Here is a 15,000-nt window from a genome sequence, read left to right as displayed (position 1 = left end):
CATAGATCATGGCATTCTTCTTGACCGCCTTCAGAAGTATGCTGGGATCTCTAGCACCTGTCTCTCCTGGCTGTCCTCTTACCTATGCAGATGCATGCAGTCTGTTTTCTATGCTGGACGCAGTGGCGTTGAAAACCCAGTCACTTGTGGTGTCCCCACAAGAATCTGTTTTTGGGCCCCTTCTCTTCAATAGCTACATGCTTCCCTTGGGTCACCTCATCCGCCTACACAGCCTCATGTTTCACTCCTATGCTGACGACACCCAGCTCTACTTAAAACTCGACCCTGGAAATCCCTCTGCCATGGTCCGGCTCTCTGCCTGCATTCAAGATATTGAGGCCTGGATGTATGCCAATTTTCTTCAACTGAACACTAACAAATCTGAACTCCTTCTAGAGAGTCTACTGCTGACTTCCCCCACTGTAAGAAGCCTTGGTGTACTTCTGGGGCGACCAAGCAAGGGCAAATTACACCGTCGCAACTGCTTATGGCGTCGTTACTACTTCCAACTTAAGCCCGACTTAAAAGTAAATTCCACGGCAAGTGCACCAAAGCAAAATCATCCCAGGTACAGTAACGACAGCGTTGCGACTGAGGCTCAGCAGAGAAAGGAAATTGCCATAGTTTCACGTGTTGGCCTTCGCATTTTGTAAGCAAAAATGTCAAGAAAAAAAACTTTACAGATCACAAAATACACACCCTGCTGTCTCTACATAAAGACAACAAGGAAATTCTTAATTCTAAGCTTAACACGGCAGTAATATTTAGTCAGACAAAGGCATCATTTCCTTGGTTTATATATTGAAGATCGCCCCGTATTTCAGCTAAGACGAAGGAGGTCCTGTCTTGGTAATCGATAGCGCTGACAGAGCTCAGACTCAGAATGGATTAAGTCTGTCCCATATGATTCTTTCTCAACTCATGCAAAGTGGTACTGTAAATCAGGGATTTTAAACCTTTTTTTGACACTGTACCCCTTCTGTCGGGAGGTTTCGCTCAATGAATGGTACCACAGTTGCAATAAAAGGCAGAATAATCTGGTTACATGTTTCTTTTTTCTCCCGTTTATTTAATATATAATTTTACACCACAGTCTGGGCCTGACAAACTGCAGACAGAAAACTAAACAGTAGGCTTAATTCTTAAAACTTAATTACATGTCTTCGGATGCAAAGAATTAAAATGTAGCATTTAGGAATCTTTGGAAAGACTCCTATTCGCTTTCTATTGGGAAAAGTCATTATAAACAAAACAAAACGGTCTGCACTGTAAATGTTAATCACGTTACTATTTACTTCCCACAGAAGCATAATTATGTGTGTCGTTTAAAACGTTTAGTATCAAAAACATTAACCTCAAGATAAAACTGATCCAAAGCGACGTGCTTTACTGACACGACAAGTTGAAAAGAGCTCTCCAGGCACAATCGCCAGACACCTGCTTCACCAATACTGGTATTTCAGAGTGGAAATCCACGCAATCAAAACCGCACATGCGTACAGGTGGAAAATGTGAACGTGATAGATTCTGTTATTTTTTTTGTTTTGTTTTGTTTTTGTTTTTTCACATTAGCGGTTAACTTTGAGCTGCTAAGCAAAGATTAAATAAGTACACATGGTGGTTTAATATCGTTAAAAAATTCAAGATCATTATTTTCTCTTACTTTCATTTTTATTTGTGCATTTCTGAGTCGTCCAGCGTATCCGCTATGACCCTTAGAAGTGCCCCCTGGGGTACACGTACCCCCGGCTGAAAAACCCTGCTGTAAATCATGAAACCAATGTACTATTCCCCCATCTTTGACTATGCTAAACTAAATGTTATTTTACAATATTCGAAGATGATTTGCTTTTAAATGTAACTTTCTGCCTCTATCCCCTATTGTATTTGCCTGTCTATGCCAGCCTTACACCTACCCCCTACCTAGACAGTAACCTCTCCTTTGACGCCCAAATCTCCTCTGTAGTCAAATCCTCTTTCTACAAGCAACGCGGTAACGGCCAAGCGCCGCCCTGCTTTGCTCACGTGTGTCCTAGGCTTTAGCCGCCCTGCCTTGCCGCGCAGTGTATTTTTATGCTATAGTATTCCATATATCTGCACTGCGTTCTGTTAACCTTTGCATTCATCTTTAGATTGATAATATATTCTGTAGATTTTTACAATAGCCTAAAGATATTATTATTGAAGCATTCTATCTAGTCCTGCAGTATGATCTAGATTTCTGTGGTATTCTAGAGAATTATATTTTCTATACATTTCTGTACTATAGATTTATTATTATTATTATTATTATTATTATTATTATTATTATTATTAATATAATAATAATAATAATATAATTAAATAATTGACTTACAGTTGTGAATACACTATGTAACACAATTTTTGTTCCTGGGTAGTAAGTGTTATTTCCTAATTGCTTATGCCTCAAAAGTATAGAAAATGGCTATTATTCCCCACAAACTTTGCTTTTGTGACCAGGACAGTGATATTTCAAAATATCACTATTTCCAATGGGAAAACGGGCAAATGTGTGTCTTTTCGTTCACATAAAGTCAGAAAAAAACAACATATGAATCCAAATTAACATGTATTTATACTTAAGTAATACAAAAATGACTGCAAAAGATTTAGAAGTGAGTAGTTTTTCAAGATTTACGATTATACTGTATTTACAGCTATTTTTTAAAAATGTACCTGTTAATTTAAAAAAACTAAAAATATTATTAGTATTTCTAGTTTTTTAAATTAACAGGTATATTTGTACCTGTTGCACTCAATGTCACGCACTCAATGCCACGCACTCAATGTCACGCACTCAATGCCACACACTCAATGTCACACACTCACTGCCACACACTCAATGTCAGGCACTCAATGTCACACACTCAATGTCACGCACTCAATGTCATGCACTCACTGCCACACACTCACCAAACACTAGCAATCATGATTTCATATTTTATTTACAAAAATGCATTTTATTAGAAAATTCAAAACAAGAGCTGAATAGAAAAAAGAAAGAATTCCAAGTCAAAACAAATCTGTAAGAAACTAAATGAAGTAAATAATTGTTTCAGCTCAGCACTGCACTGTAACATGGGCAGAAGCTGCTCCTTCACACACTGTGGAGGGTATGGAACGGGCAGGAGCTGCTCCTTCACACACTGTGGAGGGTATGGAACGGGCAGGAGCTGCTCCTTCACACACTGTGGAGGGTATGGAACAGGCAGGAGCTGCTCCTTCACACACTGTGGAGGGTATGGAACGGGCAGGAGCTGCTCCTTCACACACTGTGGGGGGTATGGAACGGACAGGAGCTGCTCCTTCACACACTGTGGGGGGTATGGAACGGACAGGAGCTGCTCCTTCACACAGTGTGGAGGGTATGGAACGGGCAGGAGCTGCTCCTTCACACACTGTGGAGGGTATAGAACGGGTTCCAGTCCTGTTACTGAATCATTGGGATCCTAGAAGACTTGACAACATCAATCAACTACTAGGACCCAGAAGAGCGCTGGTCTAACCTTCTTCAAAATGTGTCTGATGCTCTAACGTTTGTGACACCCTGGTCAAATATACAAAACAGTTACCACCTTTTAAACTAACACCCATTCATTTTCTAAAAAAGACACTTTCAGAGGTTAATTCAAGAGCTTCGATACACATCTGCTGTTTATTGCTAGTTCAGTATCGTTAGCCATTTGTTTTTCCTTTACAGAAACATTCCATCCCTGAAATCACAGCTCTGAGCTGGAAGGGGAGGCTGTATACCCTGACCAACCAAGAAATCAGAGCTCTGAGCTGGGAGGAGAGGCTGCATACCCTGAACCAACCCAGAAATCACAGCTCTGAGCTGGGAGGAGAGGCTGCATACCCTAACCAACCCAGAAATCACAGCTCTGAGCTGGGAGGGGAGGCTGCATACCCTAACCAACCCAGAAATCCCAGCTCTGAGCTGGGAGGGGACAGGTATGTATTGCTTGATTGCTGACAAGACCACTTGCTCACTAAACATCGTTTTGATGAGGACAAAGTCTTACTAGTGCAAGCATACCCCAAAATGCATCCTTTTTAGGATGGATTGTGCATTTAATTTTCTTTTATTTACCACATATCTTGATGTCCCTGAATAAATAATATAAAAATTTTAATAAACAGGACGTCAATTTTTGTGACACACAAAAAGTTAAGAACATAGGAATACTAACGATGGAGAAAGGCTGTTCAGTCCAGTGGGGCTTGTCTGGTTCCTATTAGATGATTAATCCCAAAACTGAAAAGTCAGGTTTAAAGGATCCAAGTTATCCTGCATTAACAACATGGCAAGGGAACCCATTGCATGCCCTCACCAGCACTGTGTAAAACATCTCTCCACTGAACTGTGCGTCCTCTGGTCCTGGTTTCTGTGCTGCTGTTAGAGGATTGGGTTAACTTGGTCAACTACTTTTAGGACTTTGAAAAACTTCAATCAAGTCACGTTATAAGTGAACCCAGAATGACTGGGTGGAATGATTCTTCTACATTGTAACTAACATGAACAGCTGTAGGATATTATACTGCATTTGTTTTTTACTGTATTCATGGCCTGGCAAATCTATAATAAGAACTAAAACTATTGCAAAACAAACACACAGGGTTAAACGAGGATCAAACCAGACCAGAACAGAGTTTAGATGAAGAAGTGACTGTGCACGGACGACAGGCAGAGGAGGGATCTCATGACTGTCTAGCATAGTCTCTGCAGTCATGTTTGTTCGAATCCTGCAGATGCTTGGAGTGATCCGTGCCATCAAGCACAGGCTTCCCTCTAGGGAAGACCATCCGGGTCAATCTGTGTTATTTATTTAGAACACGTTTCAGATATTTAGAACACGTTCTCATTTGACTTCAGTATGTGTTGTAATTCTAATCATTATGCATACTAATTTGGCCAATCAGATTGGTGAAAATGAAATAAGAAACAATGAATTTAAAGAAAATAGAACGTGTAATAAATAATCTAATTAAAGGTCGCCTTACATCTGCCATTCCCGCCCTTTGAGTAAAGTCTAGTGTAAGATGTACAGACCCGGACCCTCCGAGACGAGCATCAACCAGCAGTATCAGAGCCTTAGAAATCTCTTTAATCCAGTGGTAAGCCCACTGGAACTAATGTGTCATTTTAAATAAGTATTGAAAGATCTGACATTGATTCTAATATTAGCTATTCTAACTCAATATTTTAGTGTAAAACTGAAGTAAATATAATTAGAAAATAAAAACCTGATTGTGTACATTGTCAATACAGACTGAACAATGTCACGGTCAACACCGTCTGTCTCAAGAAGTTGGCAGCACTCAGCAAACCTATATTTGCCCCGTAGAAGAAAATCTCTCATCGCCATGGTTTGCATTTTTTTGCTCTTGATTTTTTAAGCGTATTTCATGTCTGAAATTAAAAAGATGTTATCCCGAAGGTGTTTGGCTACTCTTGTAATGACACTGCATGCCTGTAAAATGACCAGTCCCTATGTAGAAAATGCGTATTTCATTTACATTTATTTAGAACGATGCATTTTTTTTTATGTATTCTGATTTGTCCAAATCACTACGTGTACTAAATATGCACTAAAAACGCACTAAGTAACACAGTTTTGACCCGGATGGTCTTTCATATCCCTCTGGCATGTTCTGTGCAAGGCATTCACAGACCCACCTCATCCATGCACAGCGCTTGCTTTAAAACCGCAGTGTGTTTGTCCTGCATGTCTCACTGGAGCCTTTCATTTTCACTGGGTGGGACACCACTGAGCTGAACATTACTGTAACTTCAAACACAAAAGCTAAGCACGTGTAACACGTTTAAACACGAAAGAGAGATTTCAATTCAATTCAATTCAAATTAGCTTTATTGGCATGACGATCTGGTGTTGCCAAAGCTTTTAAAATGTTACAAACCGAAATGATAAAACAAGTAAGCAATAATACAAACAGGACAGGCCCCTTCCCTCTGAACAATACAACTACCCTCCCTCCCTACCCACTGTCCCTCAGGCTGTGGCAGGCTGACACATATTGGGCTGCCAGTTCAGTGCTCTACATCGACTCTCTAACAGGATCCCTATTTTATCAGTGTCAGTAAGGAGTGTGAAACTTGAGATAAGACTCATGAATTTTGAGATATATCCCTCCCTTGTTTCTGTGTATTCGGAGGACAGCAGGAAGTGCATCTGTTTCTACCTCTCTTTATTTGCAGATTACAGTTACCTTAAAAACACACATCAAGATTTAAACATGAATTTCTAGTGCAGTATAAGCTGTTCAGTTTCATTAAAATAGGGATTGAGTGGTCAATTTAAAAACAAATTAGTATGTCTGATTAATTTGGTTAGTCGTCCTTTCAGAAGCTGTTGTTTCAAACTACTCATGTGCTGTATGTGTGACAGAGCTTTGCTAAGCAGCTGTACGAGTTTGTATCAGACGTGTACTGAAATGCATTGTGTTTACAACAATATAGACGAGGCTGTATATTATCACTCAAAAGCAAAATTAAACCACAATCACAATGATGTAGCAGGGAAAAAAAGCGCGTCTGTTTGCTGGAGTGGGGGAAGGGTCGGGTCACAAGTAATGCGTATGCGCAGCTCCTCCGCTGCCTTTGCCATCGAAACGGCGCATGCGCAGTGTGGGTGCAGCGCTGGAAGCCATGCTGACATTAACCCGAATCAGAGACTAAAGGGGGGAGAACTGCACGAGCACCGGGATCCGCTGGAAAATCGAGGGACCGACCAGCAATTGCTCTCACGCGATGGATATGTTAAGAAAAAACACAACTGATAAGAAACCCGTAAGAAAAACTGAGGTTTTGACGTCGAAAAATCGGGTTTTATTTCCAGCCGTGTCACGTGGTGTCGGCTGACCAATTGGAACGCTGCTGACGTATCTGGAAAATGCCCTTTGTTATCGTTTAGCGCGGTTATCACGACTTTTCTTCATAGAAAACCCGGGTTTCGCGGCCAAACCCGAAAGATGGAGTTAAAATTGTTCGTGTTTCAGATGGATTGTACAGTTTTCATCGAAAAAGGTGAGCGTTTTTGACGATTTTGTCTTGGGAATTCGCAAACTGTTCACATCACGTGTCCCGAGCCGTCCAATGAGGGGTCGAGTCTTGGATGACGGACAAGTCTGAAAGAAGCTTAAACAATACTGCAGTTGTTTTTTTGTTTAAAAAACACGCATTCGTGTGGCATAATTAAAAGTGAAACTTTTTTTTTTTTTAAGTGCTCACAAGTCCTGCACCATTCACAGGATACTGCAGTTCAGTTGGGTTTTGTTGGTTAAGCTTAATTAAAAACAAGTACAAGTGTTCAATTTACATCATTTAAAGGATTGGATAGACACTCAGTGCCAGATGGCGTTTTAAAATATCGCGTAAAGCACGTTAATAGTAGTTTTACTCGGTGTTTTGTCAGCCATGGTGTCATTGCTTTGTAGCTGGTTAACCTTGGCGCGTGGGGGATGGGTAGTCGCTTTCTAAGCTGATAGATACAAAAACCTTTAAAAAAAAAATACACAAAAGTGCTATTCTTTACATAATCGAGCGTTTGTTTGTTTTTTTAAATTATGTTTACCTGCAAATCCAGTACTGACCAAGCACAAGATAGGTGTTTTGTTTATATTGGTTACTATGGCACAAGCCACTGAATATTTAGTACCAATTAAATATTTAGCAATGTGTTACGTTTATTAAATATTGCCCTAAAAAAACATATGTATTGTTCTCTCTACTTTTCGTGTATACTAAATAGATTTGAGTTCGCATCTGTGTGGCGTGATGAGGTCGTGCGGCCTAGCAGCTCTTGTTTTGCACAAAAAGAAACATCCACGTCACACATTTTGATTTGTGGAAAGTCAATTCGACATTTCATTACTGCAAGATTAAACAAGCAGCCGCAGGATTCAAATAACTTTTTTTTTTTATTGAAACCCGATGTATAAATATGACGGGGAATGGAAGGACAAAAGGCAGAAATGCTGCGTCATTGTGCAGCTTCAGGCGTAATGCCACTTTACATTCGGCCAGATGAACATTAAACACAATCAAATAAAACCCTAGACTTCCTTAACTTTTGTAGTTGATTACATTACAGCATAGAATTACCGTACAACGCAACCCTCTGTACCACACAAACTCGATGTTATGTTAAAGAAAATGGTCTCGTGTAAATAGAGGGACAGCTTTAGTAGCAAGACAGTATTGTTAGGCCTCTGCTTGCCTGCAAATAACCTTAAATAACCTATTAAATAAGATGACAAAAACAACGGCAGGGAACAAACGTGCTGCTGCTGAGGGGTGGCTGTTCGGAAAGCAATTCCAAAATTTTAACCGAACTTTTTTTTGTTTAGATTTTAATACAGTGTAACTTACCACATATAGTACAACACCTTGTATTATCTGCATTAAATGACAAAACGGGCAGTGTGATCGCAGTTAATTCGTTTGCGTATTTGATGGATTGTATTTGTGCATTTCTACTTGATTCGAAATGACAAAAAAGTGGTAATGTGGAACAGTATGAAAAAATGCACAACAGTTCTGTTATACAAAAAAATAACTAGAGGGAACTACACTATGAAATAGACCACACGTTTGTTTTCAAAACTAGAGCACCCAACTAACCACAGTGTGTACTAATTAACTTTATTGTCTCGATTTTAGGCCAAAGCTGTGGGTTTAAAAACCGAATCTATACATTTGGGCGTTTCACTCGGCGCTTTAAAATGGCGCCTCATCTCTCTCTCTCTCTCTCTCTCTCTCTCGGAGAACAAACCGTCTCGAGAACGAGTTGTGAGAGAACAGTCGGATTCGCGTGACCGACTCGACTGTCCAATCGCAGAACTACAAATTGCACAAGCCGCCTGCGCCTGGAACCCCCCAGCCAATCCAAAAACATATTCTCCCCTAATTGACGTAATGGTGCGGGCGGAGACGCCGGGGGTGGGACCGCATTGGGCGGATTCATTTTTAGTGTTGGGCGTTAAGAGTGACCACTCAGGGGATGTGTTGGGTGAGTTACTTGCAGATAAGCCAGTAGATGCTGCGACAAAGAATGATGGACAGTTGCAAGCAGCTAATGTGATTGGGAGTATGAATACTGGGTGGGTTTGTTTATGCCAAGGCGTGGATTCTTTGATTGAAAGCTCGAGGTGCCTATGAAATGCTGAGGTATTTTAAACGGCGATCCATGTAGCACCCAATCAGCGTCGTAGGTGGTTTTATAAACAGCGGGGCGGAGGCGGAGCGGCGCCATTTCGCTGAAGCGGAGAACTGGAGGAGACAGGAAAGAAGCTTAAAAAAAAAAAAAAAAAAAAAAAAAAAAAAAAAAACCGACAGCGGACGGCGGCAGATTCCGGATTCATCCGAATGGAAACGGCCGTTAATCCGCCAATCGACAGGTACCGATCGGAACATCAGACACCAAGCTTGTGATGTAACGCGAGTCTCTTGGAATTATGAAATGTATAATGTCTAAACAATTCGGATCTATTCTGTCTCGACCCCCGGTTGGAATATGTTTGAATTTTGAGAAAAAGAACCACCGCTAGTATCCGGCTCCATCCGGACCCAAAACAAAATTACACTGTAAAATAAACCACGTTAACGTATTCATGAACACATCTAGTATAATATTCCAGTGATATTTGTTGGATGTGTTCGGTCTGTGTCGTTGAAATTGATTTTGATATTGGCTGGTACCGCTGTTCTTGGCTCCCGCAGCGCCGCCATTTTCTCGGCTCTTTGGTTGTGTTCACGGCAGCCGCTGTGAAGTGTATGCTATTGATATTCCCGGAATATAATTCAAAACAGCGGCACTTGGAAGCAGAATGGCCAATGCATCACACTCCGGGATGGGACAGTGCTGTGTTGCACTGTCTGTCGTTGGTATATTGGTTTGTTTTCTTGTTAATGCTTATATTTGTTGATGTCTTCCCATTGCTAAGGTGCCGGCGCTTTTGGCGTTACACTGCAGGCTTCTCGGTTGTCGCTTTGGGGTTTTATTTGTGACTTGCTTTTGATTTGTAATTTATACACCGTTTAAAGTAATTTTCGTTTAACTTGTGTCGCTGTCGACGTCGTTGTGCACCGTGTCTACAGTGTATGATAAGCTAGTGCATTTATTTAACTTGGATAGATACTAGTGAGTCGGTTTTCCAAACATTTAGTTGGAAAGCAATGTTTATTTTATATATAATTTAATTATTAGTGATCTAAATGTTGGTTGGAAACGTTTTTGTAGGGAACCGGTTTTTCTGGTGTTAATCCGTCATAGTGTAATTAAATATACGGTGTTTATTTTTGTGAGTAGAGTGATGATGCATCACTCGGTTTAGATTTGTGATCAAGCGTTGTGAGTTCAGTTTTGAAATATTACCCATCCATTGCTGGCGTCTAACTCGTGAATGCGTTTTTTTAGTAGTTCATAATAGCGGGTATCATATCGCTTTCACAGTGTTTCGGGTTTTGCGTTGAAGTTGCTGCTGGTGGTTGATCGCAATGGCCGGTGTGTTTGTGGCTGATGCATGTGATTTGCTGAATGGGCGTGTTCGCGCTCCGGGTCGGGGTGTGTGTTGCACAGCAGCAGACCCGCACTGTTACAGGTTAAACGTGGAAGCTCGTTTTTTTTTTTTTTTCAATGTCATGTCTAATGGCTGCTCTCTCCTCTGTGTTTAAACAGGCTCGTTATTGGGTGATTTCAAGGTTTGTTTACAAACACAAAGTGATTGGGTCGTTTCGGCAGGTGCTATGGATTTGTCTGTTACGCCATGGTAAACAAATCTGTGGGCCAGTTGTTAAATTAATATTAAAACACTAGGCTTTATAAATTGATTTATTGAAAGAACATTTAAGCGGTAGTTGTCAAATGTGTTTTTATAAACAAATGTAACCAAATAAATAACATGTACTGTTATTTTAATGATTAAAGTATTTTGGGCCACAGATTCGTTTTTATGTAATCTTGGTGTAACATGTCTATGGATTAAGGCGATTGAGTATCGATAGTTGTTTTTAATTAATGTGAGAAACTGAATTGTACCTTATTGTGTTGAACATTTTGTAACTTGTATATTTTAATCGGCTCCCCTGTATATGCGACCTTAAAGATCAGAAGGTATTTGCGGCCATACTGTATTATGCAGCTGCTCTAGCGTGTATGATCGGGCGCACTGCTGAGACTAAAGTTAATTCTTAAGAAAATACGATTCAATGTGTCTCTATTATTATTTAAGTGAACTTTTAAAGATGTACTGTTCAGTAGCTGAGTTTCCAGTTGAGAGAAGAGGTTTCCACTGCTCATGAGCAGCACTGTGTGCTGTGGAGAGCTGTAGTAAGAACAGGGGTGTCTACATGTCCACACCTAGTATCCTCACAAGTAAGTCTTGAGCTCCTTGGACATGCAGATGAACTCTCAAGCTGACAGATCTACACTTGGTAATACTGAAATGGGCTTGTGTACATTGTGTAACAAATGTGCTGACCTGAAGGAAGTCTTTCTCGATGTCTTCGTTTCTTTTAGTATTTCTGAATCTCTTGCACCATTGTTTTTGTAGTTATGGATAATCTAAATTTACCCGTGGGTATTCATTTCTTCCATCCAGAAGTGATCTCTTTTTGGAGGGATAGTCTGTTTTGGTGTTGCAGTCTCTTTTGCAGTTGGTACTCCTTGGGTCAAACGTTTTTCACCCCCTATCCTATTTGTTCAGTTCAGTCACACAGCAGTGAGATTCATTCCAGGAGGATATCCTGTTCCCAGTCCTTTCAGCTCTTCATCCTGTGTTTAGGGCACCTGCAATGGCATCAGGATTTTGTCTCCTCAATTTCATGGTAGGCTAGAAGCCTACCTCCCCTATTGCCACAATGTTTCCATAGCAATATGTTTCCATAGCAACTTTAACAGCAGAGCCACAGTTGCAGGAGTCCTGGGTCATTAAAGGATTAGCTGTTTAGCCACACTGCCCTTCAGCTGGAGCCCATCTCCACCTAGTGTTGCATTCTTACCTCTGGCATGTGTATCTGTGTATGGTAGAGCTGTAGCAAACAGGTGATAGTCAAGGTGTGTAATGTCTATTAAGTGTTTCAAGTAGACTCCAAGCAAATACTTGTGTGTTATCCAGCAGTACACTACAGCCAGGACCTCTCTTGGGCTCTGTTGTGCTGTTGTCATGGCTACCCAGCAGTATCAGATCTGGCTGTTATGTTAACGACCTGTATATGCCTGGGAGGCAATGTAGATATTGGGGCCTCTGAAGTGACCATTAACCCTGTAGGCGGGGCAGTGGCGTTTCTTCCTGCAGCCACAACAAGCCTGTTTTCAGCTGTAAACTACACTGGGACCGTTCTGTTAGAAAAGAGTAGAAATTGATTTTTTTCAGAGCAGTGTTTGTTTGACCGGAAACCAGATACAGTCCTTTCCTCAGAGACAACCACAGGTTCAGTTCAGGACAGTAGGGCTGCACACACTATAAAGTTAGACAGGACTGTTACAGTAAATGTATTTGATTGTAATAAAGCATTTGCTGTTTATTGGGATCATAACACATGGAAGGTGCAGAGGTCAGTCAGACTCCACACTTCTGTGTGATCGGCAGTCTGCTAATCAGACAATGTTATTCAACTGGAAGTCTGTGTTGCTTGGGTCGTTACACCTATAAAGGAGGGGTCCTTTCTGAGCTGCTGTAGAATGTAAAGACCACTTTAGACTTGTGGCTCTTATTAGTCTCGACTGGAGATTTTTCAGCTATTGCAAAGCCAGAGTTATGTTTCTGACTAAATTGTTGCTCCTAAGCTTTTCCCTGCTGTAAAAACCTGGGGCACTAACTTTTTGCATTCCGATTTACATATATAGTTTTGGTGCATGAGCAGTGTAGCATGTTCTGAACCCAGATGTATTATATAATCATGCTTTTCTAGTCTGCCAGTCTTGTGGTTTTGTGTATTCAGTCAGCTCTGCTGGTGCACCCCTTGCCAGTCTTGTAAATGAGGCTTTACTCTGGATGTATTCCTTGTTCCAGCCACATATCAATAACAATCCCTAATTTGTCACCAGGCCAACCCTGGTCTCTCATTTCTGTGGGTTTGAATTTGAATCAGTTGTAGCTGAGACCAGTGCCAGCTGAGCGGGAGCAGGTTGGGAAAGAGGGTGAGAGAGAGAGAGGGAGAGTGCTAGCACTGTGCAACACAGCATGCCCTGGCAGTGAGCTCTCCCGCAGGGAGGGAGCATGCAGCAAGGTTAGCTGAGTGGAGCAGGCTGGGGGAGAGTGGCAGTGCTCTGGCAGTGAGCTCTCCCGCAGGGAGGGAGCAGGGGGCAGGGTTAGCTGGAGAGTGGTGGCATCCACTGAAACTGGCAGAAAGGGATTTAAAGCAAATAAAACCTACAAGCTAAGTCATGTAGATTTCATCATTTGGTAGTTTGCAATAAAGGATCGGGCAGTATATACAACATGTATTCTGGATGTAAGGGTTGTGGATGCAGGATAAAGTACAGGGTTGAGTTTAGTGCATTGTGTTGATTTTCAAGAGGACCCTGTCCTCCTTCCTGAGGAAGGGTCTTTATAAAGCACAGAACAAGTGTATTTAAAATCTGATACCCAGGGAAAATACATTTTGATTGGCTGAACATTTTCTGTAAGTTATATCCATTCCAAATGTGTTTAAATCAGACCTGGACTTTGCTATTAACCACCAGCTTTGTTTTTATACAGCAATTCTGCTTCAGGGGTTTAGTATTTAAAAAAAAAAAAAAAAAAAAAAAAATCCTACACACACCTTATATTTGACTTTTTCATTGTTTCATTTTTGTTTTCACTGCTGCATTTAGCACCATGCTAACTAGTGCAGTATGAAGTTCAAGCCTTCCTGCCTGTTAAAACCCTGGGGGCAGTAGAGAATTTCCTGGAATTGGGGTCCTTGTTGGTTCTGGCAGGTCTAGCATATTCGTTCATGTTTTGGCAGGTATCTGTGTTAATGTGATGTTGTGATCTGCAGTATCTCCGTGTTGACTTGGTTTCTTACAGTTTTCACTCCTTAAAATTATGATGTCGAAAAAAGTTTAATTCAATGACAAGCATTTTGCCAAGTGAAAGTGTTAGACTTTGTGTTTTACCAAGTAGTGTCAGCCAGTTCGTATCCTGCAGTGTTTCAACCAGTCTTGCACACTGGTATATGTTGCAGTACTTGCTGTTGATGGTGTTTCTGGATGGTTACAAGCCCTGCCAGTATGTGTTCAGTTTCAATGTGTTAAATCCCGTAGTTCCAGATACTCAAGTGGAAACTGAACACTCCTGTTTAAAAGTGCAGTGCTGAATGTTAACCCCTCCCTCCCTCTCTGTCTGCAGGTTGCCTGTGGAGGCTGGCACTGCCATGCTGGCTGTGGGAGTGGGTGTGGGCTCGGAGCACGGCTCTGGGAAGCGCATCAGGAAGCCCTCTCTGCTGTTCGAGGGGTTTGAGAGCCCTGCCCTGCCCCACTCGAACCCCCACCATGCACTCCCGCCCCCCCAGCCAGAGGTGAGGAGCCCCAGCCGGCCTGGTCGCCTCACCAACCAGCTGCAGTTCCTGCAGAGAGCCATGATCAAGGCACTGTGGAGACACCACTTTGCGTGGCCCTTCCACGAACCTGTGGACGCGTCCCGACTCAGCCTGCCTGTGAGTACACAAGAATCCTGAGACTTCCATTACAATACTGTCGCTTATAAACAAGGATAGTGTGGATCCTCTGATAGACCTCCATTACAATACTGTAGTTTATAAACAAGGATAGTGTGGATCCTCTGATAGATCTCCATTACAATACTGTAGTTTATAAACAAGGATAGTGGGGAGATATTGGAGACTCCACTAGTGAAATTGAAAACGAGATTACAATCCGAAATGGAGGCTTGTTAGCTGGCTTTAAAGCTGTATGACAGTCAAGATAAGGAGGATTTAAAACAGAATTGCAATGAAACGTAAAAAAATGCCTT

General features: G+C 41.5%; 1 protein-coding gene across 3 annotated transcripts in view; it reads left to right on the top strand.

Moving 5' to 3' along the window:
• The first annotated feature begins 6,700 nt into the window (after positions 1 to 6,700).
• The window catches only part of brd2a (bromodomain containing 2a), a 23,578-nt gene continuing 15,278 nt past the window's right edge, over positions 6,701 to 15,000 (top strand). For 2 of the 3 annotated variants that reach the window (XM_041226537.1, XM_041226536.1), the window contains exons 1-2: positions 7,794 to 9,438; positions 14,377 to 14,683. In XM_041226537.1, coding sequence (XP_041082471.1) covers positions 9,407 to 9,438; positions 14,377 to 14,683 — 339 coding nt within the window. In that variant the 5' untranslated portion in view covers positions 7,794 to 9,406. Of the gene's footprint in view, positions 7,067 to 7,793; positions 9,439 to 14,376; positions 14,684 to 15,000 lie in introns of those variants that run through there. The other variant, XM_041226538.1, reaches the window with a different exon arrangement.

This window comes from Polyodon spathula, chromosome 24 (genome assembly GCF_017654505.1).
Source record: "Polyodon spathula isolate WHYD16114869_AA chromosome 24, ASM1765450v1, whole genome shotgun sequence".
Classification (NCBI taxonomy): domain Eukaryota; kingdom Metazoa; phylum Chordata; class Actinopteri; order Acipenseriformes; family Polyodontidae; genus Polyodon; species Polyodon spathula.
This window is presented reverse-complemented; position numbering and strand designations above follow the sequence as displayed.